At 43.1% G+C, this 26597-nt stretch overlaps 1 protein-coding gene across 1 annotated transcript; it reads right to left on the bottom strand.

Annotated features, from left to right (window-relative positions):
- Nucleotides 1-913: 913 nt before the first annotated feature.
- Nucleotides 914-24914, bottom strand: LOC141104502 (uncharacterized). The gene is made up of 8 exons (XM_073594065.1): nucleotides 23919-24914; nucleotides 22064-22169; nucleotides 21679-21771; nucleotides 18892-20052; nucleotides 16059-16156; nucleotides 14610-14718; nucleotides 14193-14326; nucleotides 914-2675 (listed from the first exon to the last, which is right to left on the bottom strand). The coding sequence occupies exons 1-8, from the start codon at nucleotides 24783-24785 to the stop codon at nucleotides 2670-2672; spliced, it is 2574 nt and encodes an 857-aa protein (XP_073450166.1). The 5' UTR covers nucleotides 24786-24914; the 3' UTR covers nucleotides 914-2669.
- Nucleotides 24915-26597: the final 1683 nt, after the last annotated feature.

Below are 26597 nucleotides of genomic sequence, written 5' to 3'. Positions count from 1 at the left end.
CTTAGTCTGCCTGTAAAGTGGTGCATATGTGCGATGTGTAGAATGTGCCACAGAAATAATGACTTTTCTAAAGGAAAAAATTTAAACTTGCTCACGGCTGTAATGTATTTCCAGCTCCCGGCAATATAGATGAAAAATCAATGAAAAAAACTGCATGGCCCCCCCCCCAAAATCCATACCAGATCCTTATCCGACCATGCAGCCTGGAGGTGAGGATAGGGGGGGACGAGCGAGCGCCCCCCCCCTCCTGAACCATACAAGGTCACATGCCCTTAACATGGGGAGGGTGCTTTGGGGTCCCCCCAAAGCACCTTGTCCTCATGTTGATGGGGACAAGGGCCTCTTCCCGACAACCCTGGGTAAGGGGCTTATCGGAATCTGGAAGCCCCCTTTAACAAGGGGGCCCCCAGATCTGGTACATTGTACCCCTACCCATTCACCAAAAAGTGTCAAAAAGTAAAAACCACGAGAGACAGTTTTTGACAATTCCTTTATTAAAAAAGAAAAAAAAGTGTCCCGCGATGTAAATCGACGGACCCGAAAAATAGAAAAAAATTAAAAAGCTCTGCCTCCATGGGAGGCCTCCCAGCGACTGCTGTCTTTTCGCTTTAACAGCTCTTATATAGCAAGGGCAGGGCCACCCGCTGACGTGGGGTGGGGTCACTCGGTTATGTCACCAGGTGGCCCCGCCCTTGCCTATATAACAGCTGTCAAGAGCTGCCAAGAGCAGTTTACTACACTGACTGCACTATATACTTTGAACTGTATTATATACAGTGGGGACCAAAAGTATTCAGACCCCCTTACATTTTTCACTCTGTTATATTGCAGCCATTTGCTAAAATCATTTAAGTTAATTTTTTTTCCTCATTAATGTACACACAGCACCCCATATTGACAGAAAAACACAGAATTGTTGACATTTTTGCAGATTTATTAAAAAAGAAAATCTGAAATATCACATGGTCCTAAGTATTCAGACCCTTATGTTCAACCCTTAATAGTTGTCAACTATTTTCATAATTGAATAATGATTAGTTGGCCTGCATACAGAATGCATTATTTGTTTACATATGAGGAAATACAGTGCAGCACACATACAGCTCAGTACACCGTCCATTCATGTCAGTAAGTGCCTGAGAACATGTGAATGTGTGAGGAGCAATGCCTCATGGGACATGTAGTCCTGGGCAGGAAGTGAGTGGGGTCTAAAGGCAGAAGTTTTTTTACCTTGCTATAGGGGCACGCTATACTATAATTTGCAGCTTGATACTTGGGCACTCTGAAGGCAGGAGGAGCCAGAAGCATCGGTGGGGGACCCCAGAAGAGAAGAATCGGGGCTGCTCTGTGCAAAACCATTACACAGAGGAGGTAAGTATAACATGTTTGTTTAAAAAAAAAAATACTTTAAAGACTGTGCAGGGAAGATCAGCATCTGAACCCAGAGAGGGTGGAGGCTGATAGACTGGAGGTAATATAAGGCATTACTATTACATTTAAAGTAAACTTTTATGTGGGAGCATGGCACATTACGTGGGAGCATGGCACATTATGTGGGAGCAGGGCACATTACATGGGAGCAGGGCACATTTCAAGGGAGCAGGGCATATTACATGAGGGCAGGGCATATTACATGAGGGCAGGGCATATTACATGGCCCCAGTGTGAAAGGGGTCTAAATAAAAAATGTGATCTCTGAGTCCGATGATATTTACCAAATTCATCCTCCAATGGTATATACAATATATCTCTTCTGTCTGTTATTTTGCTCCCTAATCATATAGTTGGTTATTTATATTTACCACTGCATATAGATTTTTAACAATAAATTGCCTTTTTTTTTTAAACTTTACATATTAAATTATACACCACACTTTTTTTAAGGTTATTATCCGATTAATCGAAACAATAATCGGCCAACTAATCGATTATGAAAATAATCGTTAGTTGCAGCCCTAGTTATATCAACATTATCTGATAAACTTTGCAAAAAAATGGTGTTTTTGGTTTACAACCACTTTAAAGTTCACTTCATGGTCAAAACATTTCCCACATCCCAAGCATTATTACGACTTATTTTCAGTGTAAGTCCTACAATGAATAACAAGCACAATTAAAAAAAAAAAAAAAAAAAAAAAAAAAGAAACTCCACACTCCAAACATGAATACGGCTTCTTTCCTTTCTAATCTTTTATATATCTGATTGGAAAAAAATTTGGGGGATGTGTTGGCAATATACAAAGCAACATCTCTTAGGAGTGAGTTCTCCGATATTAAATAAGCTGGACCCTCCAGGTAAAAACTTAGTTGGATTCTATACATGAAAATGGTTTCTTGGCACTGTGTCCTCACAAGATCTGATTTTTTTTTAGTAAGACAAGTCAAACCAGAACTTGAATGTGGCTTCTCTCCAGTAAAGGTTCCCTGGTATGAAACAAATGTTGGTTTTCTGGCAAACCGTTTTCCACTCTCAGAACAGGAGAAGATACCAATCCCCCTATGAGATATAGGATGGATGTCAGGAGCAGGAGGAGGGGCACCAGGTAAAGGGATCAGATAATAGATCTGCACTGTGAGGACTTGAATGAAGATTGTTCTTAAGGATTGTTTGTGAAGAACAAGTGATGTCTTCTATTTCACCTGGACGGACAATGGAACATTTCTCCGGGTTATTCCTGTAGTGTCAATGTTCATCAGGAAACAAGAAAAGAAATGGAAAAAATGTTAAAGATCAATTCTGATTTTTTTTTTTTAATGTTTTTTTTCCCTTTAAATTAGCAAAGGATTTAAATCCTTATCAGATTATGCTTTGATGTCTGTGTCCCCTTGGCAAGATCCCCCTTCACTTCCTCTCCTGAAGATACAACCAGAAATGAGAGAAAACCTTCCCAAATAAATGGGAATTATGATCTTTGACAGCTGTCCCTGAAACACGTGTCCCAATTGGATGCTTCCACACCTCTTGTTTAGGTAGAAATGTTAAAATGTTGGATTTCTCCTAACTTTTCTGTTTTAGTGATAGTTGTCACTAGGACAAATAGAGTACATTGACAGGGGTATAGGAAAAGTTTAGCCAAAATCTTTGGCCATACTTTTCTTTTAACCACTTCAGCCCCGGAAGGATTTACCCCCTTCCTGACCAGAGCACTTTTTACAATTTGGCACTGCGTCGCTTTAACTGCTAATTGCGCGGTCATGCAATGCTGTAACCAAACGAAATTTGCGTCCTTTTCTTCCCACAAATAGAGCTTTCTTTTGATGGTATTTGATCACCTCTGCTGTTTTTATTTTTTGCGCTATAAACGGAAAAAGACCGAAAATTTTGAAAAAAAATGATATTTTCTACTTTTTGTTATAAAAAAAATCCAATAAACTCAATTTTAGTCATACATTTAGGCCAAAATGTATTCGGCCACATGTCTTTGGTAAAAAAAATGTCAATAAGCGTATATTTATAGATTTGCGCAAAAGTTATACCGTCTACAAACTAGGGTACATTTTCTGGAATTTACACAGCTTTTAGTTTATGACTGCCTATGTCATTTCATGAGGTGCTAAAATGGCAGGGCAGTACAAAACCCCCCCAAATGACCCCATTTTGGAAAGTAGACACCCCAAGGAAATTGCTGAGAGGCATGTTGAACTCATTGAATATTTATTTTTTTTGTCCCAAGTGATTGAATAATGACAAAAAAATAAAAAATAAATAAAAAAAAAAAAAAATTACAAAAAGTTGTCACTAAATGATATATTGCTCACACAAGCCATGGGCATATGTGGAATTGCACCCCAAAATACATTCAGCTGCTTCTCCTGAGTATGGGGATACCACATGTGTGGGACTTTTTGGGAGCCTAGCCGCGTACGGGGCCCCGAAAACCAAGCACCGCCTTCAGGATTTCTAAGGGCATACATTTTTGATTTCACTCCTCACTACCTATCACAGTTTTGAAGGCCATAAAATGCCAAGATGGCACAAAACCCCCCCAAATGACCCCATTTTGGAAAGTAGACACCCCAAGCTATTTGCTGAGAGGCATGGTGAGTCCATGGAATATTTTATATTTTGACACAAGTTGCGGGAAAGTGACAATTTATTTTTTTTTTTTGCACAAAGTTGTCACTAAATGATATATTGCTCAAACATGCCATGGGCATATGTGGAATTACACCCCAAAATACATTCTGCTGCTTCTCCTGAGTACGGGGATACCACATGTGTGGGACTTTTTGGGAGCCTAGCCGCGTACGGTGCCCCGAAAACCAAGCACCGCCTTCAGGATTTCTAAGGGCATAAATTTTTGATTTCACTCCTCACTACCTATCACAGTTTTGAAGGCCATAAAATGCCAAGATGGCACAAACCCCCCCCAAATGACCCCATTTTGGAAAGTAGACACCCCAAGCTATTTGCTGAGAGGCATGTTGAGTCCATGGAATATTTTATATTTTGACACAAGTTGCGGGAAAGTGACAATTTTTTTTTTTTTTTTTTTTTTTTTTTGCACAAAGTTGTCACTAAATGATATATTGCTCACACAGGCCATGGGCATATGTGGAATTACACCCCAAAATACATTCTGCTGCTTCTCCTGAGTATGGGGATACCACATGAGTGGCACTTTTTGGGAGCCTAGCTTCATACGGGGCCCCGAAATCCAATCACCGCCTTCAGGATTTCTAAGGGCGTTAATTTTTGATTTCACTCCTCACTACCCATCACAGTTTCGAAGGCCATAAAATGCCAAGATAGCACAAAACCCCCCAAAATGACCCCATTTTGGAAAGTAGACACCCCAAGCTATTTGCTGAGAGGCATGGCGAGTATTTTGCAGCTCTCGTTTGTTTTTGAAAATGAAGAAAGACAAGAAAAACGTTTTTTTTTTTTCTTTTTTCAATTTTCAAAAGTTTGTGACAAAAAGTGAGGTCTGCAAAATACTCACTATACCTCTCAGCAAATAGCTTTGGGTGTCTATTTTCCAAAATGGGGTCATTTGGGGGGGGTTTATGCCATCTGGGCATTCCATGGCCTCCGAAACTGTGATAGGCAGTGAAGAGTGAAATCAAAAATTTACGCCCTTAGAAAGCCTGAAGGCGGTGCTTGGTTTTCGGGGTCCCGTACGCGGCTAGGCTCCCAAAAAGTCTCACACATGGGGTATCCCCGTATTCAGGAGAAGCAACAGAATGTATTTTGGGGTGTAATTTCACATATTCCCATGGCATGTTTGAGCAATATATCATTTAGTGACAACTTTGTGCAAAAAAAAAAAAAAAAATGTGTCTTTTTCCCGCAACTTGTGTCACAATATAAAATATTCCATGGACTCGACATGCCTCTCAGCAAATAGCTTGGGGTGTCTACTTTCCAAAATGGGGTCATTTGGGGGGGTTTTGAACTGTCCTGGCATTTTATGCACAACATTTAGAAGCTTATGTCACACATCACCCACTCTTCTAACCACTTGAAGACAAAGCCCTTTCTGACACTTTTTGTTTACATGAAAAAATTATTTTTTTTTGCAAGAAAATTACTTTGAACCCCCAAACATTATATATTTTTTTTAGCAAATGCCCTACAGATTAAAATGGTGGGTGTTTCATTTTTTTTTTTCACACAGTATTTGCGCAGCGATTTTTCAAACGCATTTTTTGGGGAAAAAACACACTTTTTAACATTTTAATGCACTAAAACACACTATATTGCCCAAATGTTTGATGAAATAAAAAAGATGATCTTAGGCCGAGTACATGGATACCAAACATGACATGCTTTAAAATTGCGCACAAACGTGCAGTGGCGACAAACTAAATACATTTTTAAAAGTCTTTAAAAGCCTTTACAGGTTACCACTTTAGATTTACAGAGGAGGTCTACTGCTAAAATTACTGCCCTCGATCTGACCTTCGCGGTGATACCTCACATGCATGGTGCAATTGCTGTTTACATTTGACGCCAGACCGACGCTTGCGTTCGCCTTTGTGCGAGAGCAGGGGGGGACAGGGGTGCTTTTTTTTTTTTTTTTTTTTTTTTTTTTCCTTATTATTTTTTTGCTTTTTTATCTTATTTTTAAACTGTTCCTTTCATTTTTTTTTTTTTTTAATCATTTTTATTGTTATCTCAGGGAATGTAAATATCCCCTATGATAGCAATAGGTAGTGACAGGTACTCTTATTTGAAAAAATTGGGGTCTATTAGACCCTAGATCTCTCCTCTGCCCTCAAAGCATCTGACCACACCAAGATCGGTGTGATAAAATGCTTTCCCAATTTCCCAATGGCGAAAACTAAGTCATGAAATGCTCGTAGCTTCCGGTTTCTTAGGCCATAGAGATGTTTGGAGCCATTCTGGTCTCTGATCAGCTCTATGGTCAGCTGGCTGAATCACCGGCTGCATTCTCAGGCTCCCTGTTGGGACAGGAGAGCCAGAGAAAAACATGGAAGACGGTGGGGGGGGGGGGCATTCCCTCCCACTGCTTGTAAAAGCAGTCTAGAGGCTAATTAGCCGCTAGGATTGCTTTTACATGAAAGCCGACCGCTGGCTGAAAAGAATGATACCAAGATGATACCTAAACCCGCAGGCATCATTCTGGTATAACCACTCAAAGTCCAGCAACATACCAGTACATTGCTGGTCCTTGTTGGGCATACATTGTAAACTTTTTTTTCATGCAGCCTGTGGGTTGAACGAAAAAAAGATCTTGATCGGTGGGTATGCCCACCATTAGAATACCTCCCTTCATCCACCCACTTCTAATGATGGGCATACATGCACCGTTTTATATATGCCGAAGCATGGGGGCATCCTCCCGCAAAAGGCAGGAGCAAATCGCTCCTCCACCCACTGCTGCCCCCACGCTTCGGCATATATGCTGAAGTATGTAACTGTGGTGGTGAAATCACCTCCGACAGCGCTGGAGTCACGGCTTTATGTATCGTGGGAGCAAACGCTGTTGCTGTCAAGATAAATAAATCCGCGCTGCAACTGAATGGCGTACCTGCTAAGCAAATGATGGTTAACAAAAAACAAAGTAACATTACAGTATAACAGTAATACTTACCATACCTGCAAAGCAAATACAAAAAAAAAAAACATAGTAAAAAATAAAACATTTAACACAACCTGTGCCTACCTAAAATATATATATGCCGAAGCATGGGGGCATCCTCCCACAAAAGACAGGAGCAAATCGCTCCTCCACCCACTGCTGCCCCCACGCTTCGGCATATATGCTGAAGTATGTAACTGTGGTGGTGAAATCACCTCCGACAGTGCTGGAGTCACGGCTTTATGTATCGTGGGAGCAAACGCTGTTGCTGTCAAGATAAATAAATCCGCGCTGCAACTGAATGGCGTACCTGCTAAGCAAATGATGGTTAACAAAAAACAAAGTAACATTACAGTATAACAGTAATACTTACCATACCTGCAAAGCAAATACAAAAAAAAAAAAACATAGTAAAAAATAAAACATTTAACGCAACCTGTGCCTACCTAAAATATATATATGCCGAAGCATGGGGGCATCCTCCCACAAAAGGCAGGAGCAAATCGCTCCTCCACCCACTGCTGCCCCCACGCTTCGGCATATATGCTGAAGTATGTAACTGTGGTGGTGAAATCACCTCCGACAGCGCTGGAGTCACGGCTTTATGTATCGTGGGAGCAAACGCTGTTGCTGTCAAGATAAATAAATCCGCGCTGCAGCTGAATGGCGTACCTGAAAACAAAAAAATGGTTAAAACACATTAAACTATAAAAAAATTACATACCTGAAAAGCAAACATGATAAAACATAACAATAAAACATTGCAGAATAGAATACAGTAAAAAAGAGAAGAACAATAGAGAGAAAATAGAGAGAGAGAGAACAATAAAAACGACAACTATTTTTGGTTTTTTTATTTTATATTTTTTTTGTGTATTTTTTTTTTTTTTTACTTTTTTTTTTTTTTTTTTTTACATTTTTTTTTTTTATAACTGTAACTTTTAAAACTGTAACGGTTCCAGGTTTGGGTCTCTCAAAATGCGATGGCATCTTGGGAGACCCTGTGAAAGTGTGTCCTAGTCTGTGCAGTGCTGTACCCTACGCTAAAACTCAACTAGTGTATGGTAGCGTTCAAAACATTCACCAATGCAAAGACCAGGATTGCCAGGACAGGAGGGACAATAATACCGGGTGTCACGCCTAAATCCGCGCTTGCTGCAGACACGACATTTTCTTTGGGGGGCTCGTTGGGTAGGGGTACTCTCGAGGACATAAGGAAAATGCCTCTCATGCAGCCGGCCTACTGCATTTGGTTGGGGAAGGTGAGGTGGAGCACCGTCTGGAAACAGAAGGGCTCTGACGATCTCTTCCTGGAATTTAAGGAAGGATCCAGTCCGTCCTGAAGCTCTGTATAGCACATGAGCGTTCAGCAAAGCCAATTGAAATAAGTATACAGACACTTTTTTGTACCAGCGTCTGGCCTTACGGGCAATTAGGTACGGCGCCAACAACTGGTCGTTGAGGTCCACCCCTCCCATATTTTGGTTATATTCGTGGACACAGAGGGGTTTCTCCACAACACCAGTCGCCGTAGTAATTTGGGTCGTCGTGTCTGCATGAAGGGAGGTAAGAACGAAAACATTCTTATTGTCCCTCCACTTCATAGCGAGCAAATTATTACACTGCAAGCAGGCTCTCTCCCCCAGCCTAAGACGGGAATCTACAAGCCGCTGAGGAAAGCCCCGGCGATTAGGTCGCACGGTGCCACATGCTCCAATTTGATGATCAAAAAGGTGACTAAAAAGTGGCACGCTCGTGTAATAATTGTCCACGTACAAGTGGTACCCCTTTCCGAATAAGGGTGACACCAAGTCCCACACTATCTTGCCAGCGCTTCCTATGTAGTCAGGGCAGTTGATCGGCTCTACGTGACTATCTTTGCCCTCGTAAACCATAAATCTACATGTATAGCCTGTGGCCCTGTCACAGAGCTTATACATCTTGACCCCGTATCTGGCACGCTTGCTGGGAAGGTACTGTTTGAATGACAAGCGGCCAGAAAATTTAATCAGGGACTCATCAACGCAGACAACTTGATGGGGGGTAAACAAGTCTGCAAAACGTTGGTTGAAGTGGTTTACGAGGGGCCGAATTTTGTAGAGCCGATCGTATCCAGGGTCTCCACGAGGACGACAGAGTTCATTGTCGTTGAAGTGCATGAACCGCAAAATCTGCTCGTATCGTGCCCTGGCCATGGAGGCAGAGAACACGGGCATATGGTGAATTGGGTCAGTGGACCAATATGACCGCAACTCACTCTTTTTATTTATGCCCATGTTGAGGGAAAGGCCCAGAAAGACCTTAAATTCGGAGACCGTAATTGGTCTCCAATCTCTGGCAAGGGAGGACTGGGGAATAGTGGCGATGTGTTGACCAGCGTACAAATTGCTTTGGTCCACAATAGATCTATAGAGATCTTCGGTGAAAAACAGTGAATAAAAATCCAGTGGCGTAAAATCAACTGTTTCCACCTGAATTCCGGGTTGGCCAGTGAATGGGCAATACGGGTGCTGCAGAAGTGGTGGGTACCCAATTCGGATTGGCCAATGCAGCAGGAAGGGCACTATGGGCACGACGGGCCTGTCTTTGTCTTCTTGGTGGCAGCGGGACATTACTTGTGCTTGCCACCTCACCAGCTTGAACTGCACTTATGGGACTCGCCACGTCACCACGTGATACTGCAGTGCTGGATGTACGACCAGGGTGTACTAGGCCGCTGGTGCTTGCCAGTTCACCAGAAGGAGTAGCGGCACTAGTACTGCTCTGCTCCATACGAGGGACCTGCGGTTCTTGCACTTCAAGGACAGAAGAAGAAGTTCGGGGTCTGGTACGCCTGACCCTAGCAGGGACCACAACTCCGTCGTCAGAGCTATCTGTCATGGAGCCGCTGTCCTCTACAGGTTCGTATTCTGAGCCTGAACTTGACAGATGAGTGACTTCCTCTTCACTATCTGTCATGCTCAGAAACGTGTAGGCCTCTTCACTAGTGTACCTTCGATTTGCCATTTTGGCCTCTAAATTTAGGGGTACACTAGTGAGACTCACAGGCAAAAAAGCTCCTGACTGTCAGCGACTGATTCAAAAAGCTACCAAAAAACTGTTAGGCCTGATCCCTGCGATCGCTGACTCTGCGAACGCTGCAGTTATGTGTGCTTAGTGTTTTGTGACAGTTATCGATTGATACTGCACTTGGGTGGGGTGGGCTGGGCTGGGCCGAGGAGCAAAACGCAGGTGCTAGCAGGTATCTGGGCTGATCCCGCTAACACTGCGTTTTTTTGGGGGACCCTAAACTGCTGGGGAGTATAGATCTGATCGGATCAGATATCGATCCGCTCAGATACTATAGCACTAAGGGAGGTGTATGCTGCGTGCGTGGGTGTTAGCGGTACTGGCGCTAACCTGACGCTGCCTGGGGCGACGCAGACCTAAGCTGACCCTAAAAACTTAAGTTATATCACCGCCGGGCAATTAGGGGGTTAAACCTTTATAAGGTAATAAACGGCGGGTGCCCTAAAACTATAATAAACTGTAATAAACTATAATAAACTACAAAAAACAAACCAACTAACCAGCGTCACCCGTAACAATTATATGGTGATCACTGGTGAAAGGGTTAACTAGGGGGCAATCAAGGGGTTAAAACCTTTAGAAGGTAGTATATGGGGGTCCCTGTCGCTATAAAACACTGACAGCGAACCTATATACTTACCTCCCTAACTAGCGTCACCTGTGTCACTAATACAGCGATCAGAAAAACGATCGCTTAGTGACACTGGCGACGGGGGGTGATCACGGGGTTAAAACTTTATTAGGGGGGGTTAGGGGGGTACCCTGGACCTAAGGGGGGTACCCTAGACCTAAAGGGGGCTAACCTAACTGCCCTAACACTTATAACTGACACAAACTGACACCAATGCAATAATCAGAAAAAAAAAAAAACCTGCTATTGGTGTCAGTATGTGTGGGGGTACAGGGGGGTGATCGGGGGGTGACTGGGGGGTGACAGGGGGGTGACAAGTGTGCCTGCGTGTTCTACTGAATGTGTAGTGTTGGTGCACTTACTTGGATGTCTTCTCTCCTCGGCGCCGGACGAAAAGACCGTCTTGAGGAGAGATGACATCACTTCCTTGGCTTCTGTTTACATTCACAGAAGCCGAGGAAGCACATCATTGGCCAGGAGCGATCGCGAGGGGGGAGCCACGAATGAGTGGCCTCCCCCTCACCTCCGATCGACCCTGACCTCGATCCGACCGCCGCTGGCACCGGGGGGGGGTCCGATCGGACCCCCCACCCGCGGGCAGGCAAGGACGTACCTGTAAGTCCTTTTGCCTGCCCGTGCCATTCTGCCGACGTATATAGTCGTGCGGCGGTCGGCAAGTGGTTAAAGAGGTCCTTAACTGAGGAAGGGAAAACAGGTAAAGGACAAGTCACCAGTATTGTCTGTGCTCTACCTGCAGCTAAGCTTTAGCAGCTAACCCCATTACAGAAATTAAAATAATGAAGACATGCTATATCCTAAAAGGGGACATCTAGAAATGTTGAAGCTAAATTACAGGCTACACCTAACTAATCTTATAAATGCTCCCCCCCCCCCCAACACCCATGCCAGGCGTCTCCAAACTTTCTACACAAAGGGCCAGTTTACTGTCCCTTCAGACTTAAGGGGGCCGGACTGTGGCCATTGGGAGTAGAAAAGGTCCTGATATTAGTGGGAATAAACAATGCCCCATCTTTGGTGTCAGTGGGAGGAATAGCGCCCCATTGTTGGTGTCAGTGGGATATTGTGCCCTATCGTTAGTGTTATTAGGAGAAATTGTGTCCCATTGTTGGTGTCATTGGGAGGAATTGTGCCCTATCCCTGTGGTCATAGGGCCCCATTGTTGGTGTCATTGGGAGGAATTTTGCCCCATCTTTGGTGTCATTGGGAGGAATTATGCCCATATCTGGTGTCAGTGGGGGGGATTATGTCCCATTGTTGGAATCACTGGATGAAAATTGTGCCCCAAGGGCATGATAAAAGTAAGCAAATGCTGCATCTGGCCCCTAGGCCACAGTTTGTGGTCCACTGACCTATGCTGACTAATCAGTGTGAGAAAGATATACAGTGCCTTGAAAAAGTATTCATACCCCTTGACATTTTCCACATTTTGCCATGTTACAACCAAAAATGTAAATGTATTTTATTGGGATTTTATGTGATAGACCAACACAAAGTGGCACATAATTGTGAAGTGAAAGGAAAATGATAAATGGTTTTCAACATTTTTTTACAAATAAATATGTGAAAAGTGTGGTGTGCATTTGTATTCAGCCCCCCTGAGTCAATACTTTGTAGAACCAACTTTTGCTGCAATTACAGCTGCAAGTCTTTTTGGGGATGTCTCTACCAGCTTTGCACATCTAGGGAGTGAAATTTTTGCCCATTCTTCTTTGCAAAATAGTTCAAGCTCTGTCAGATTGGATGGAGAGCGTCTGTGAACAGCAATTTTCAAGTCTTGTCACAGATTCTCAATTGGATTTAGGTCTGGACTTTGACTGGGAGATTCTAACACATGATATGCTTTGATCTAAACCATTTCATTGTAGCTCTGGCTGTATGTTTAGAGTCGTTGTCCTGCTGGAGGGTGACCCTCCACCCCAGTCTCAAGTCTTTTGCAGACTCTAACAGGTTTTATTCTAAGATTGCCCTGTATTTGGCTCCAACCATCTTTCCATCAACTGTCCTTGCTGAAGAAAAGCATCCCCATGACACGATGCTGCCACCACCATGTTTTACGGTGGGGATGGTGTGCTCAGGGTGATGTGCAGTGTTAGTTTTCTGCCACATATAGCATTTTGCTTTTATGCTAAAAAGTTAAATTTTGGTCTCATCTGACCAGAGCACTTTCTTCCACATGTTTGCTGTGTCCCCCACATGACTTCTCACAAACTGCAAACTGGACTTCTTATGGCTTTCTTTTAACAATGACTTTCTTCTTCCCACTCTTCCATAAAGGCCAGATTTGTGGATTACATGACTAATAGTTGTTCTGTGGACAGATTCTCCCACCTGAGCTGTGGATCTCTGCAGCTCCTCCAGAGTTACCATGGACCTCTTGGCTCCTTCTCTGATCAATGCTCTCCTTGCCCGGCCTGTCAGTTTAGGTGGACGGCCATGTCTTGGTAGGTTTGCAGTTGTGCCATACACTTTCCATTTTCGGATGATGGTTTGAACAGTGCTCCGTGATTTGTTCAAAGCTTGAGATATTTTTTTATACCCTAACCCTGCTTTAAACTTCTCCATAACTTTATCCCTGACCTGTCTGGTGTGTTCCTGGGCCTTCATGATGCTGTTTGTTTACTAAGGTTCTCTAACAAACCTCTGAGGGCTTCATAGAACAGCTGTATTTATCCTGAGATTAAATTACACACAGGTAGACTCTATTTACTAATTAGGTGACCTCTGAAGGCAATTGGTTCCACTAGATTTCAATTAGAGTTATCAGAGTAAAGGAGGCTGAATACAAATGCATGCCACACTTTTCACATATTTATTTGTAAAAAAAAATTGAAAAACCATTAATCATTTTCCTTCCACTTCACAAGTATGTGCCACTTTGTGTTGGTCTATCACATAAAATTCCAATAAAATACATTTACATTTTTTGTTGTAACATGACAAAATGTGATACATTTTTATACTTTTTATACTTTTTCAAGGCACTGTATATACTTACCTATTTTTAGGCAACTCCAATCCGATCACGTGATCTCCCCCTGGCAGCTACATGAAAAAAGGAGAGAGCGCTCAGCAAGGCTGGCATGCCTAAAAGTGGTGACATCACCTATAGGCTTCAATGACCCATCCGTTGTCGGTGCTCCCTCCTTTTTGCAGCCACTGCTGGCTGACACACTGGAGCTGGATCCTGAGCGGGCTGAAAATAGTTAAGTATATGCATCCTTCTTACCAAGGTTATCCAGCATAGATGTTAGGAGGGGGGAGGAGCATTTTTAAGATTAGTTAGGTGTAACCTGCAATAACACTTTAAATGTGCCTAAGATGTGCCCTTAAAAAAAAAAATCAAAATTTATGTCTTGAATTTCTATAAAAACATCAGTGCTCTTCCTAGCTACGTAGTTGTATATCTGCATCTTTTTGGATCTCACCTGTGCTGATCTCTGGAGGGATTTCCTCCTCCTGAGATCACTCATCACATTTGGATCTTCTGCTTCCACTTTAATCCTCACACGTCCTTCTTCCTCCTCCTCAGCTTTGACATCTCTCTGAGCGGCTTCGGGATCTGTGAATAAAGATGAGAGTGAAGCCCCCTTCACTGAGATGTATGAGAGACCCCAGAGAGTGTGTGAGGGGGGAGACTGGTCACATCTCTTGGCTGGTAACACATGACATGATGTATGGAGGAGAGTCTAATAGAGGCTGATGGCTCCTGACTCCCCCACTGGGCACATACTGTCTCCCCATTACTGTCTACTGACAGAGGAGGGGGGAGAAGAAGAGATTGTTGTAGTGACTGAACAAGGAGAATCTGTGACTCTTCTCTGGATTCAGTGTTTATTACTCACCTGTGCTGATCTCTGGAGGGATCTCCTCCTCTTTACATGGATCATCAGCACTCACGTTCTGCTCTCCGGCCTCCTCTTTCACTTCAGCTTTAAAAGGAGCTTTTTTGCCCTGAATCAGAAAAAAACTAAACAGTAAATCATATAAATACTACAGCCGAAACAAAACATTTTCACTCTATTGGACCCAGTAATTAAAAATTCACTGGATATTTTTTCAACGCAAACCAATCATTGTAAAGCAGGCTATATAACATACAGTATTTGGACATGTATGCTGGAATAATCTCCCATTTCAACATGTTGAGCTCTCCAGCTGATGATCTGTTTTAGCCAGGATTAAGGTTGGCCATAGACGGAGAAAATTTCTTTCCTGCAACCACAGGTTGCAGAAAAGCAATCCACTCGATTCACCCATCAACATGGACAGTGTCGACAAGGGAATCCCTCCCGCCAAGCCATTGGGGTTGATTCAGTAAAACGGGAGAGTGTAAAACCTGGTGCAGCTCTGCATAGAAACCAATCATCTTTCAGGTTTTATTGTCAAAGGTTGATTGAACAAGCTGAAGTTAGAAGCTGATTGGCTACCATAAACACCTGCATCAAATTTTGCACTCTCCAGTTTTAGTAAATCAAAACCATTGTGTTTGAACTGTCTATGGCCGGCTTTAGTAGTTAAATCAAAATGAATCCATGCAACCCCCCCCCTCCACCCCCATTTAATTTTCTTTGATTTACTGTATATGGTCATATTTCAAGTCTAACCCCCTAATAGTGTATATTGATCCTCCTTAGGCCCCTTTCACACGGGCGCCTCCGTCTAATGGAATCTGCTGCTCAGCGGGGCGATCGCTCTGTTGATCCATGCTGAGCAGGCAGATTACAGGTCCATGTCCGCTCCGCTGTGCAGACTGGACACAGTCCTGCTCTCCTCTATGAGGAAATCAGATGGAAACAGAGCGATCCGATCCTCCGGATGGATGGAAAATAGGACCACCATCCGGCTGTTTTTTGCAGGCAGACTGGAGGGTCCGATCAGGTCCGCCTGAACAACAGACAGGTGGACCTGATTTGAAAGCCTGTGTGAAAGGGGCCTTAATTTGGGACAGCTAATCTATTACCAGACACTATATTAGATCTTCATAGTGACTATAGAGTTGATTTACTAAAACTGGAGAGTGCAAAATCTGATGCAGCTCTCCATAGAAACCAAACAACTTCCATTTTGTTTTTTGTCAAAGCTTTATTGAACAAGCTGAAGTTAGAAGCTGATTGGCTACCATGAACAGCTGCACCAGATTTTGCACTCTCCAGTTTTAGTAAATCAACCTCCTATGAATCTATGTGAAATGTGCAACAAAAGAATCTTAATGCAGTGTATTACACATTGGAGTTAGAATATTTGAACAAATTGTGTAACAATTACTTATTTTACCAAAGCATCCCATCTACCTGATCATTCTGAGGGATCTGGTGTTGTTCCTGTGTGGAATCCAGCCAGGAAAGAGGACTAGGGCATCTCTCTGATGTAATATGATTACTGGGTGCACCTAAAGTACATGAAATGATCATATGAGTGTAATGATATGCTTTATAAAACTGTGTTTTACATATGATAGATAAGAAGGTAATCACAGATATGACCTCATCCTCCCTCATCATCACTTTTGTCTCTTTTTTGAAAAGTTTCAGAAGCCCATCGTAATATGGCCACCTACCCCCACCCAGCAACTACATTCCCACTCTGGGATATTTGTCCCCTGAGATGTGACATAAAATGATTTGGACTATTATTTACATATTTAGAACGTGGACAAGAACTTGAGTTATCTGTTGTGAAAAGAAGAAGTGCTGTCTGGGTAAAACATTTCCCGCATGCAGAACACGAAATTAGCAGCTAGCTTTTGTGAAAATTCTATGTATGACAAAAGTGTATTTCTGGCCTAAAGTGGTTCTAAAGCCTTAAGGATTTTTACCTTAGTGCATTCTCTGTTTAAAGGTAAAAACCCTTCTCTGCTACAGGATCCCCCAGCCCCCACCATATACTTACCTGAGCCTAAACTTGATCCAGTGCTGTGCCTATGAGCAGCTGCTCTCTCCCTCCTTAGTGGGCAGATTGATAGCAGTGGGAGCCATCGGCTCCTGCTACTGTCAATCAAATTTTGGGACAAGTGAGTAGGGGGGAAGGAGCCGAGCTGTGTTGCTTGGTGTCTATAGACGCAGGCAGCGCGGCTCAACATACAGCCTGCACGAGTGCCCACATAAGAGGAGGCTTTCTATGGGGGCACAGAAGATGAGGATCGGGGCAAGGAGGTAAGTATGACATGTTTCTTATTTTGAAAAAAAAAAAAAAAAGGTTTACGATCACTTCCTACATTCAGAACATGAATATGGCTTCACTTCATGCACTTCCTATGAAGATAAAGGGAGTTCTATAGGTAAAACATATCTCCTTTTTAAGAACATAAATACAGCTCCCCCATGTGAGAACCCTGATGGTAAGCTGGGCTCTTGGGGTAATAAATGACCCACTTTAAGAACATTAGTCTGAGCTTCACCCCAGTGTAAGTTTTCCTGATTGTAAGGTGGGCCCTTTGGGTATAATTTATGACCTGAAAAAAAGACTTACAACACCACTCTAAGCAAAAGGACAATTTTTTTTTATACTGTGAAAGATAATGTTACGCCGAGTAAATTGATACCTAACATGTCATCTTTCAAAATTGTGCCCGCTCGTGGAATGGCAACAAACTTTGACCATTAAAAATCTCCATAGGCAATGTTTAAAAAATTCTACAGGTTACCAGTTTTGAGTTACAGAGGAGGTCTTTTGCTAGAATTATTGCTCTCGCTCTACGATTGTGGTTTGAACACCGTTTTCATATGCGGGCACGACTTACGCATGCGTTCGCTTCTGTGCGTGAGCTCGGTGGTACGGGGCGCTTTAAATTTTATTTTCCTTTTTATTTTTTATTTTTACACTGTCCATTAAAAAATATTTTATTGGGTTACTTTTTTCCTATTACAAGGAATGTAACAATCCCTTGTAATAGAAAAAAAGCATGACAGGACCTCTTTATTGTGAGATCTAGGGTCAAAAAGACCTCAGATTTCACATTTACACTTAAATGCAATAATAAAAAAAAAAATCCCCCTTAAGACCATTGGGCGCCGGGCAGTACTAATCCTGCCTCAGAGGGGAAAGGACCCGATCGTCTCCGCTGCTACCAACGGCTCCGGTAAGTGGCGGAGACCACCGGGAAGTGGCGGTAGGGGGGCACCTCTCCTGATAAAAGTTATTTTGTGGTGAATCCACAAATCTGCTGCCATAACAATGGTATTCCACGTTAAACAGCCGGCGCATGACGGCGGGCGGTCCGCAAGTAGTTAATATAGCTTCACCCCAGCATGAGTTCCCTAATGGTAAAATTAGCTTTCTGCGTATAATACGTTTATTTTAAGAACTTAATTATGGCTTTACCGAATGCGAGTTCCCTGATGGCTCAGTGCCATCCTAAAAGCATCATGTGCCCCTGGGAAAAGTATTGCACTGGGGCCCCTACTAACCATCAGGTGTCCCCATCACAGTGTCCCCTTACATCAGGTTCCCCCATCACAGTGTCTCCATACATCAGGTTCCCCATGCATCAAGTATTCCCATAACAGTATCCCTTACATCAGGTGTCCCCATCACAGTGCACCTTACATCAGGTGTCCCCAATAGAGTGTCCCCATACATCAGGTGTCCCCATGCATCAGGTGCCCCCATAACAGTGCCCCTTACATTGAGAGTTGTGCCCCCCCCCCCTGCTTTTACTCACAGATCACAAATACTGTTCCCACCTGCAATGAAGGCAGCTCCTCCTTCCATTCTCATGATGTGACTGAGGTGAGCTCTCAGTCTCAGTGCTGGCTCTCTTCTGCCAGTGCAGGAGGGAGGAGAAAGCTGAATCCTCTCTCCAACAGAAGCCAGTCGCTGCTCCCTCTGACAGGAGTAATGTTGCAGTTACTCCTGTTAAAGAAGTGCAGCCAAATCACCAATGAATCCCCCCAACAAAGCCCCCCCTTTTTTTCTGACCGTGATTATGGTCCCTCATGCACCTGGGGCCCCTGGGCATTGTCCAGGTGTGCCCATTCATTAGGATGGACCTGCGTGATCTCGCTAAGTAAAACAACATCTCCCACTTTAAGAATTTGAATATATCTTTACCCTAGTGAAAGTTCTGTGATGGCAAAGTAGGTTTTCTAGCTATAACATATAAATTACATAAAAATTTCTACTCACCTGTATGAACTTTTTCATGCCTTTTAAGGTTTGATTTCCGTGAAAAATATTTGCCACATTCTGAACAAGAAAACGGCCTCTCCCCCGTATGAGTTCTCTGATGTGCAGCAAGATTAGAGCTTCCAACAAAAGTCTTCCCACATTCTGTACATGAATAAGGCTTCTCTCCCGTATGAATTCTCTCATGGTTGATAAGAGACCATTTCCAAGGAAAGGCATCACCGCAATGAGAACAGGAAAATGGCCTCTCTGCTGTGTGAGTTCTCTGGTGCTTAACAAGCGTTGACTTTCCAGTAAAACATTTCCCACACTCTGAGCATGAAAACGGCTTCTCCCCAGTGTGAACTTTTCTATGGGCAATAAGTGATGATTTCTGTGAAAAGTGTTCCCCACATTCTGAACATGAATATGGTTTCTCCCCCGTGTGAGTTATCTGATGAGAGACAAGATATCTTCCTTGAGAAAACGACTTCCCACATTCCGAACATAAATAAGGTTTCTCTCCAGTGTGAGTCCTCTGATGAAGGTAAAAATGTCCGCTCTGGGAAAACTGTTTTCCACATTCTGAACATACAAAAGGCTTCTCCCCGGTGTGAGTTCTTTGGTGTTTAGCAAGCTGCTTTTTCTGACAAAACCGTTTCCCACATTCCGAGCATAAAAAAGGCTTTTCGGCTAAGTGAGTCCTCTGGTGTACAGTGAGAAGATGTTTCTGAGAAAATCGCTTCCCACATTCTGAACACAAAAAAGGCTTTACAGCTGAGTGAGTTTTCTGGTGTCTAGTGAGTATATGTTTATGGGAAAAACATTTCCCACATTCTGAACATAGAAAAGGCTTCTCAACTGGGGACGTTCCTTGGGCCTTAGTGAGCAAATGTTTCTGAGAACCTTCCCCACATTTAGAACTTGGACAAAGCTTCTCCGCTCTGTGACCTTTCTGGTGGGAGATGAGTTCTGCTTTTTGGGCAAAAGATTCACCACGCTCGGAACATGAGAAGGTTCCAGACCCTTTATGACAAATTATGGCATATGAGTGACCATAGGATCTTTCCCTATGTGTAGAGGGATCAGATAACAGATCTTCACTGTGACTTAGTAGATTTGTAGGTATTTGGTTATCTTGTGAAGAAATGGATGTGAAGTTGTAATCTTCCATTTTACCATCTGGAGACAGAACAAGACAATTCTCCAAGTTATTCCTGTTGTGTCGCCCAACTCTGGTACACCATTCAACAGCAAGAAGCTCCCAAAATGACTAAATGCAACAAATCATAAGACTGCATCTTCAAATGGTCCACTATTTCAAACTATCAGAGTCACCATTCATATAACTCTATTTTAATCCTCATTTTCTAAAGGCGTCTAAGCTCAATCATGTTAAGGAACTGAGCACTGTTGAGAAGCAACCTCTCCAGCTCAATCCTCCTCTATATGATTCCAGTAGGGAATTTTAGCAAACCACTTTCCCTATCACAGCACCAACCCTTCTTAGATGGACCGGGTCAGCCATAAGTGCTTAGAACCTCCACGTTCCATAAGTAGCATTTTACAGATTTTCCCTCTTCACACCTTTATTCTCCTCCTGGAACTGGGATCTGCTGGGAAGGATCCATTGATGGTGGGTTTGTTTTTCTCCTCCAGGGTGGTGATCTCCTAGAGAAGTTTCAGTCCGGCAGGCTGAGCACACAGTGCTGCCTCATGGAGTACCTGTGTCCCGGAGGTGGTCCTGGATGTGGGGTGAAGGGTGGATGGTGGGGTGTCTAGGACTACTGGAATCATATAGAGGAGGATTGAGCTGGAGGAGGAGAATATCCCATACAAAACCTGTATTGCAAAGTTTCTATTGTACTGTAGTTCATGTTTACTTGTGGTTAATTATATATATAATATTTTTTTTGATCCAATTAGTGGGTTTAGCACCACTTTTTTAAAATATATACAACCTTAATATGGAAAAGTTCATATCTACCTTAATCTTGAGACCTCTTGTCTATGAACTTCCTAAAAATTCCTCCTACATCTTTTTAGAAGGATATGGACAATGTGTCTGCATATGTTCTTAAAGTGGTTCTAAAGGTTCAAGGTTTTTTACCTTCATGCATTCTATGTGCAGTAGCCCCCCTAATACTTACCTGAAACCCATCACGATCCAGCAATGTGCATGAGAGCCTCGGGTCTCCACGGACTCTCGCTCCTCATTGCCTAAGACAGCAACAGGAGCCATTGGCACAGCCAGTGAGCCAATAAGAGAGAGGGGGCTGGGCTGAGCCACGGAGCTGTGCCTGAATGGTCACGCAAAGCAGCGGCTCAGGAGCGAGCCTGCTTGTGTGCTCCCAACAGCAATCTGTTTGCTCTGGGGGAACTTGGCAGGAGGGAGGGGTAAGGAGCGCCAGCGGGGGACCCCAGAAGAGGAGGATCGGGGTTGCTCTGGGCAAAACTATTACACAGAGCAGGTAAGAATGACATGTTTATTATTTAAGAAAAAAAAAACTTGCCTTTAATATCACTTACTGCATATAAGTAAATGTCTCTTATACAAAAACAGATGAATAAAAAATGAACCATAAAAATCCAAGAGGCTTGCAACAAAGTTTACAGAGGCTGGGAGCTCTAAGGCAAGTGTTTTTTAATTAGATAACTTCCTGACATATGCCCAAAACAGAGGACCCCTTCTATGAAATATGATGGCATCATAAAAATTAAAACCTAAATCCATCCACAATGTATTTCCTTCTGAACAGAGCGGGGAAGGGTTAGAGCTTCTGTCAGGTGTCAGTAGTTATTCCTTACCAGTGATGATCTCTGGAGCTTCCTCTTTGATCGTTACATGTCCTTCTTCCTCCTCCTCAGCTTTCACATCTCTCTTTCTGGTGTCTCCGAGGTCTGTGAATAAAGATGAGAGTGAAGCCCCCTGTACTGAGATGTATGAGAGACCCCAGAGAGTGTGTGTGGGGGGAGACTGGTCACGTATCTTGGCTGGTAACACACAATGACATGATGTGAGGAGGAGAGCCGGAGTCTAATAGAGGCTGATGGCTCCTGACTCCCCTACTGGGCACATACTGTCTCCCCATTACTGTCTACTGATAGAGGAGGGGTGAGAAGAAGAGATTGTTGTAGTGACTGAACAACGAGAATCTGGGACTCTTCTCTGGATTTAGTATTTATTCCTCACCTGTACTGATCTTTGGAGGAATATCCTCCTCCTTACGTGTCTGGTCACCCTTCACGTTAGACTCTTTTTCTTCATTTTTCACTGTTTTAACTGTTACATTTTCACACTGAACAAAAGAAAAAATATAATTGGTAGACTTTATCAATGAACAGGTGTAGTAATGTTACAAAAGTATAATTACATCCTCAGTGTTATCTGATCAGATAAATACAAATAGATTAAACTAAAACCCCAGGCAAATAGCTAAATTCACACCCATTTACCTGTAATTTCATTTAAAGTGGGAGTAAAGCCCAATAAATTTTTAGTTTTGGATAGACTTGGGCAAATTCAAAATGGAGCGCCATAAGAGAGATTCCCCCTCATTACTGTAACAAGGACAGTGGATTTACGAGACAGGTTGTCAGGGAAAATCTTCAACAGCAAAACAGGTATAAATAAAAACTTATGACAGAAAAGTAAGGGAAGTTGACCACACTAATGGTCCATGAGAAAATGTCTAGTGTCCTTCAGGATACTCACTCCAAATTCCTTAAAGTGTGGGACCCGTAGTGGTCATATACCCTTCCAACCCTGTCCTCGGCTAGCATGGGCGCCCCCAACCGACCCGTTGCTTCTTAGCCTGCAGGACCTTCTTCTCTTCTTCCTACTGATCTTGTTCTTCTTTTCCTTTCCTACTGTGCTTTCCCCCCTCCCATCTCTCCCCCCCCCCTTTTTTTTTCTCTTTCCCCAACCCGGATGGGAGCCCTTTCTCTCCGATGAGGCCCATCCCCACCCCTCTCCCCTTCCCTTTATTTTGTGTTTTTTTTTGTTCTTGAGTTGGGTCGCTTGGGCCCGTCATTTGGGACCACCTCTAGCCCTGTTTGTCTGGGCAGGTGGTTCAAACTGTAGCATACACAAAATGTAACTCTCAATACTGTTATTGTAACCGCTATTACTTTCCCCTGCGTGGGAAACAACTACCCTTTTACTTATTGTGTCATGATTGTTTCCTTTTGGCTCAATAAATATTGATTGTACCAGAAAAGTAGGGGAAGGTAAAACCCCATCAGCTTTTTATTGCTGTATGTGCCCTTGTTAACAGAAAGAGAGAAGGAAAGCGCCATCAGAGCGTAGTATTAAACTATTCCATTTATTGTGCTCAGAATTGGCAACTCATATGTTACAAATGAAAGACTCACTTATCAAAGGATAAACACTGCTGAAAACAAACCCGTCCTATAGGTCCTGCTAGATGGAAACAGTCCCAGGCATCTGCTGTATAAGCCAGGCTGGAGATGCTTGCGAGGATCCCGGAATCGCACGTCCACAGAAGTGACATCAACTCAGGTCAGGGAAGTGGACGCCTGTGACTGTTTGCGAATAGCGGGACCTATAGGATGAGGTTCAATTGAGCAGTGTTTATCCTTTGATGAGTAAGTCTTTCATTTTTAACATGTGAGTTGCCAATTTTGAGCACAATAAATGGAATATTTTAATACTACACTCAGATGGCGCTTTCTTTCTCTCTTTCTTTTTACATTTTCAGAGCTTGCTTCTAACTCCTAGGATTAAGCAGCCACGAGTGTTGTTGGACTTTGTATACATCATTTGGGAATCTTTATAATTTTATTGGACTTATACTGGTGGTCTGGCTCCCCTGTGCACCAATCTTTCCTCTGTCATGTGTTCTTGTTAAACATTTTTCTTGTTCTTTGCCAGAGGTTGCATGCAGTACGCTTTTCTATGTCAAAAAGGAAACTATAGATTAAGCTAAAAAAAAGTGGATTGCATGGGCAGAAGACCCTGAGGTAGGTCTAGCTACTCTACTTTTGTCATGGCATATTCCCTCCATTGTATTATTTGTTCCATCTACCGAATCATTTTCTGGGATCTTGTGATCTTGCTGGGTACTATCCTGAGAAGCAAAAGGACTTGGACATCTCTCTGGCAGATTCTGGGTACTGTCCACACCTGTAGAAAATGGCTTCCCAACCCCCATATGAACTCTCTTATGCCTGATAAAAGACGACTTCCAGGTAAATTTTTCGCCACACTGGGAACAGGTAAACGGCTTCTCCCCAGAGTGCATTATCTGGTGTATTACAAGCTTTGACCTTGCACCAAAGCATTTTCCACATTCGATACATGAATATGGCTTCTCCTCTTTATGGATATTTAGGTGTATGTTAAGATTAGACTTTCGGGAAAAACGCTCTCCACATTCCAAGCAGGAAAACGGTTTAAGGCCAGAGTGAGTTCTCTGATGTGCAACAAGCGTTGATCTTTCAGTAAAACATTTCCCACACTCAGGACATGAATATGGCTTCTTCCCCGTATGAGTCTTCTGATGGGACATTAGAGTTCCTCTCCGGGAAAAACATTTTTGGCATTCTGAACATGAATAAGGTTTCTCCCCTGTGTGTGTCATCTGATGCAATAAAAGATGTCCACTTTGGGAAAAACGTTTTCCGCACTCTGAACATAAAAAAGGCTTCTCGGCCAAATGAATTGTCTCATGTCTAGTGAGTTGGTTTTTCTGAGGAAAACATTTCCCACATTTGGAACATGAATACGGCTTCTCCCCTTTATGGCCTTGCTGGTGGGAGATGAGTTTGGCTCTCAGGGCAAAACATTTACCGCATTTAGGACACCTGAACTTTTCATGATGGGTTAGAGGAGGCAGGTTCGGGGAAATGTGATTGTCTTCAGAAGTATCAGATGTAATGTCATCATCTTCCATTTCACAATCTGACAATACATTGTGTTGATTCTTGAGTTTATTTCCATTTTGTTGTCCACCTGGAGAAAATACGTCATGGAAGACAATAAAATGTATAAGCAGGACATCTAGTCTATAAGAGTGGCAGTAAATTGTTTTTAAGTGTAAGGATTTACTTCGTCACAGTATTGGAATCCCCAGTCCTACACTATATGGCCAAAAGGTTGTGGACTCCTGGCACCTACAGTATATGAGCTGGTTGGACATCCAATTTAAAACCATGGGTATGAATATGGATTTGGCCAGCTCTTTTCAACTATAACATCCTCCACTCTTCTAAGAAGGCTTTTCACAAGATTCTGTAGTGCAGCTGTGTCCAATCTTTTGACCCTCCTGGGCCACATTGGAAGAAGAAGAATTGTCTTGGGCTGCATTTGCTCAGGCACCGCAGCCCATTCATTTAAAATGGGCTGCTGTGCTTGCATTTCATGCAGAAAAAAAAGGTTCCTGCACCATTTTTGAACCACAGCTGTTCCCGCACCTGAAAATGCTCTGCGCTTTTAGATGTATAGGGGTGCCATTAAGAATGACTGGCAGCCCCGCGTGTCTGTAAAGAGCAGCTTGTTTTGGGTGCAGGAACAGCTAGGTAGTGTGAACCTAGCCTAAATTCACAGACAATTTGTAAAATCCATGATTTTTACATCTATCTTTGAATATCTGTAATGGACAAATTGTCCTTGAATTGAATGATGGTTGGCAACGCTCGTATGTGCTGTGTGGGGAGGTAGAGGGGAGGTTGTGGGAGGGGGGTTTTGGGGCACAACTGAAATCTGGGGGGGGCGCACAATAGCTGCTGCAATGCAGTAGTTAAATAGGGTTGAGGTTAGCAAATTAAGTATTACCAACATGTTAGGTAATGTAAGCATGCCTACCAAAATTATACTGAAAATGTATTTAGGAGGACCCCACCCAGATATCCAATAGGAATGAGTCAATTCAGACATGAGTCTGAACTCACCTGAGCTATCCCATCTGGAGCTGTCAAAGTCAACAGCCAATCACAGGAGGCAAAGGCATTCCCTGCTCCACAGCTGCACATATTCAAAGGGTTGTGTATAGGTGTGGCTGCAGGAGGGGGAATGCTTCTGCTGCCTGTGATTGGCTGTCTGCTTTGATAGATGGCCAAACCCGTCTGAGCTCATCCCTGATCTCCATAGCCTTAGTCAAAACCAATATGCTTAGCATGACCACCTTTTCACTGGTGTGGGCTCCTCAAATTGATTGTGCATCATCTTTTGCAGCCAAATATATTCAATAACGTACATTTTATATATTGTAAGCAAATATCCAGTTTATGTATTTCACAATGACCACTCAAATACAGTGGAGACTTAAAATGAGAGCTACGTCCTCATCTAGACTTCTGATGAGTAAGGCAGGCCATAGAATATACAATGTTCCTGCAACCTGTGGTTGCAGGAAAGAAATTTTCTTGATTCCCTCATTAACACAGTTAGTTTTGAAGGTAGGAATCCCTCCCGCAGAGCTATTGTGTTCTCCCGGCGGGGAGCCATCGCTGCCGGGAAAACACAGTGATTGTTGCTAGGGGCAATAACCGCTGGCAATAATCGCATGCTAGAAATCTAACATGCTGGTTGTGCCCAAGGCGATCGTTGGATCGCCTTGGGCACAATCGGCGTGGCCATAGAAGAATCAAATCTCAGTCGGTCCCTGCTGAACCAGCCAAGATTCAAATCATCTATGGCTGGCTTAAGGACCCCTCCAATCGAAGGCTAGCAAACTCCTGTATAATTAACAAATGTTTGACAGTTG

Source organism: Aquarana catesbeiana, linkage group LG08 (genome assembly GCF_042186555.1).
Source record: "Aquarana catesbeiana isolate 2022-GZ linkage group LG08, ASM4218655v1, whole genome shotgun sequence".
Taxonomy (NCBI): domain Eukaryota; kingdom Metazoa; phylum Chordata; class Amphibia; order Anura; family Ranidae; genus Aquarana; species Aquarana catesbeiana.
This window is presented reverse-complemented; position numbering and strand designations above follow the sequence as displayed.

Bases quoted from the DNA above. Each gene is read 5' to 3' on its own strand.
- LOC141104502 (XM_073594065.1), bottom strand. From the start codon at position 24,785: ATGGAAGATGATGACATTACATCTGATACTTCTGAAGACAATCACATT. The intron at 21,772-22,063 runs GTGAGGAATAAA...CTTTATTCACAG, and splicing joins TCCTCCAAAGATCAGTACAG to ACCTCGGAGACACCAGAAAG. The intron at 16,157-18,891 runs GTGAGTAGAAAT...CATGTACTTTAG, and splicing joins GCATGAAAAAGTTCATACAG to GTGCACCCAGTAATCATATT.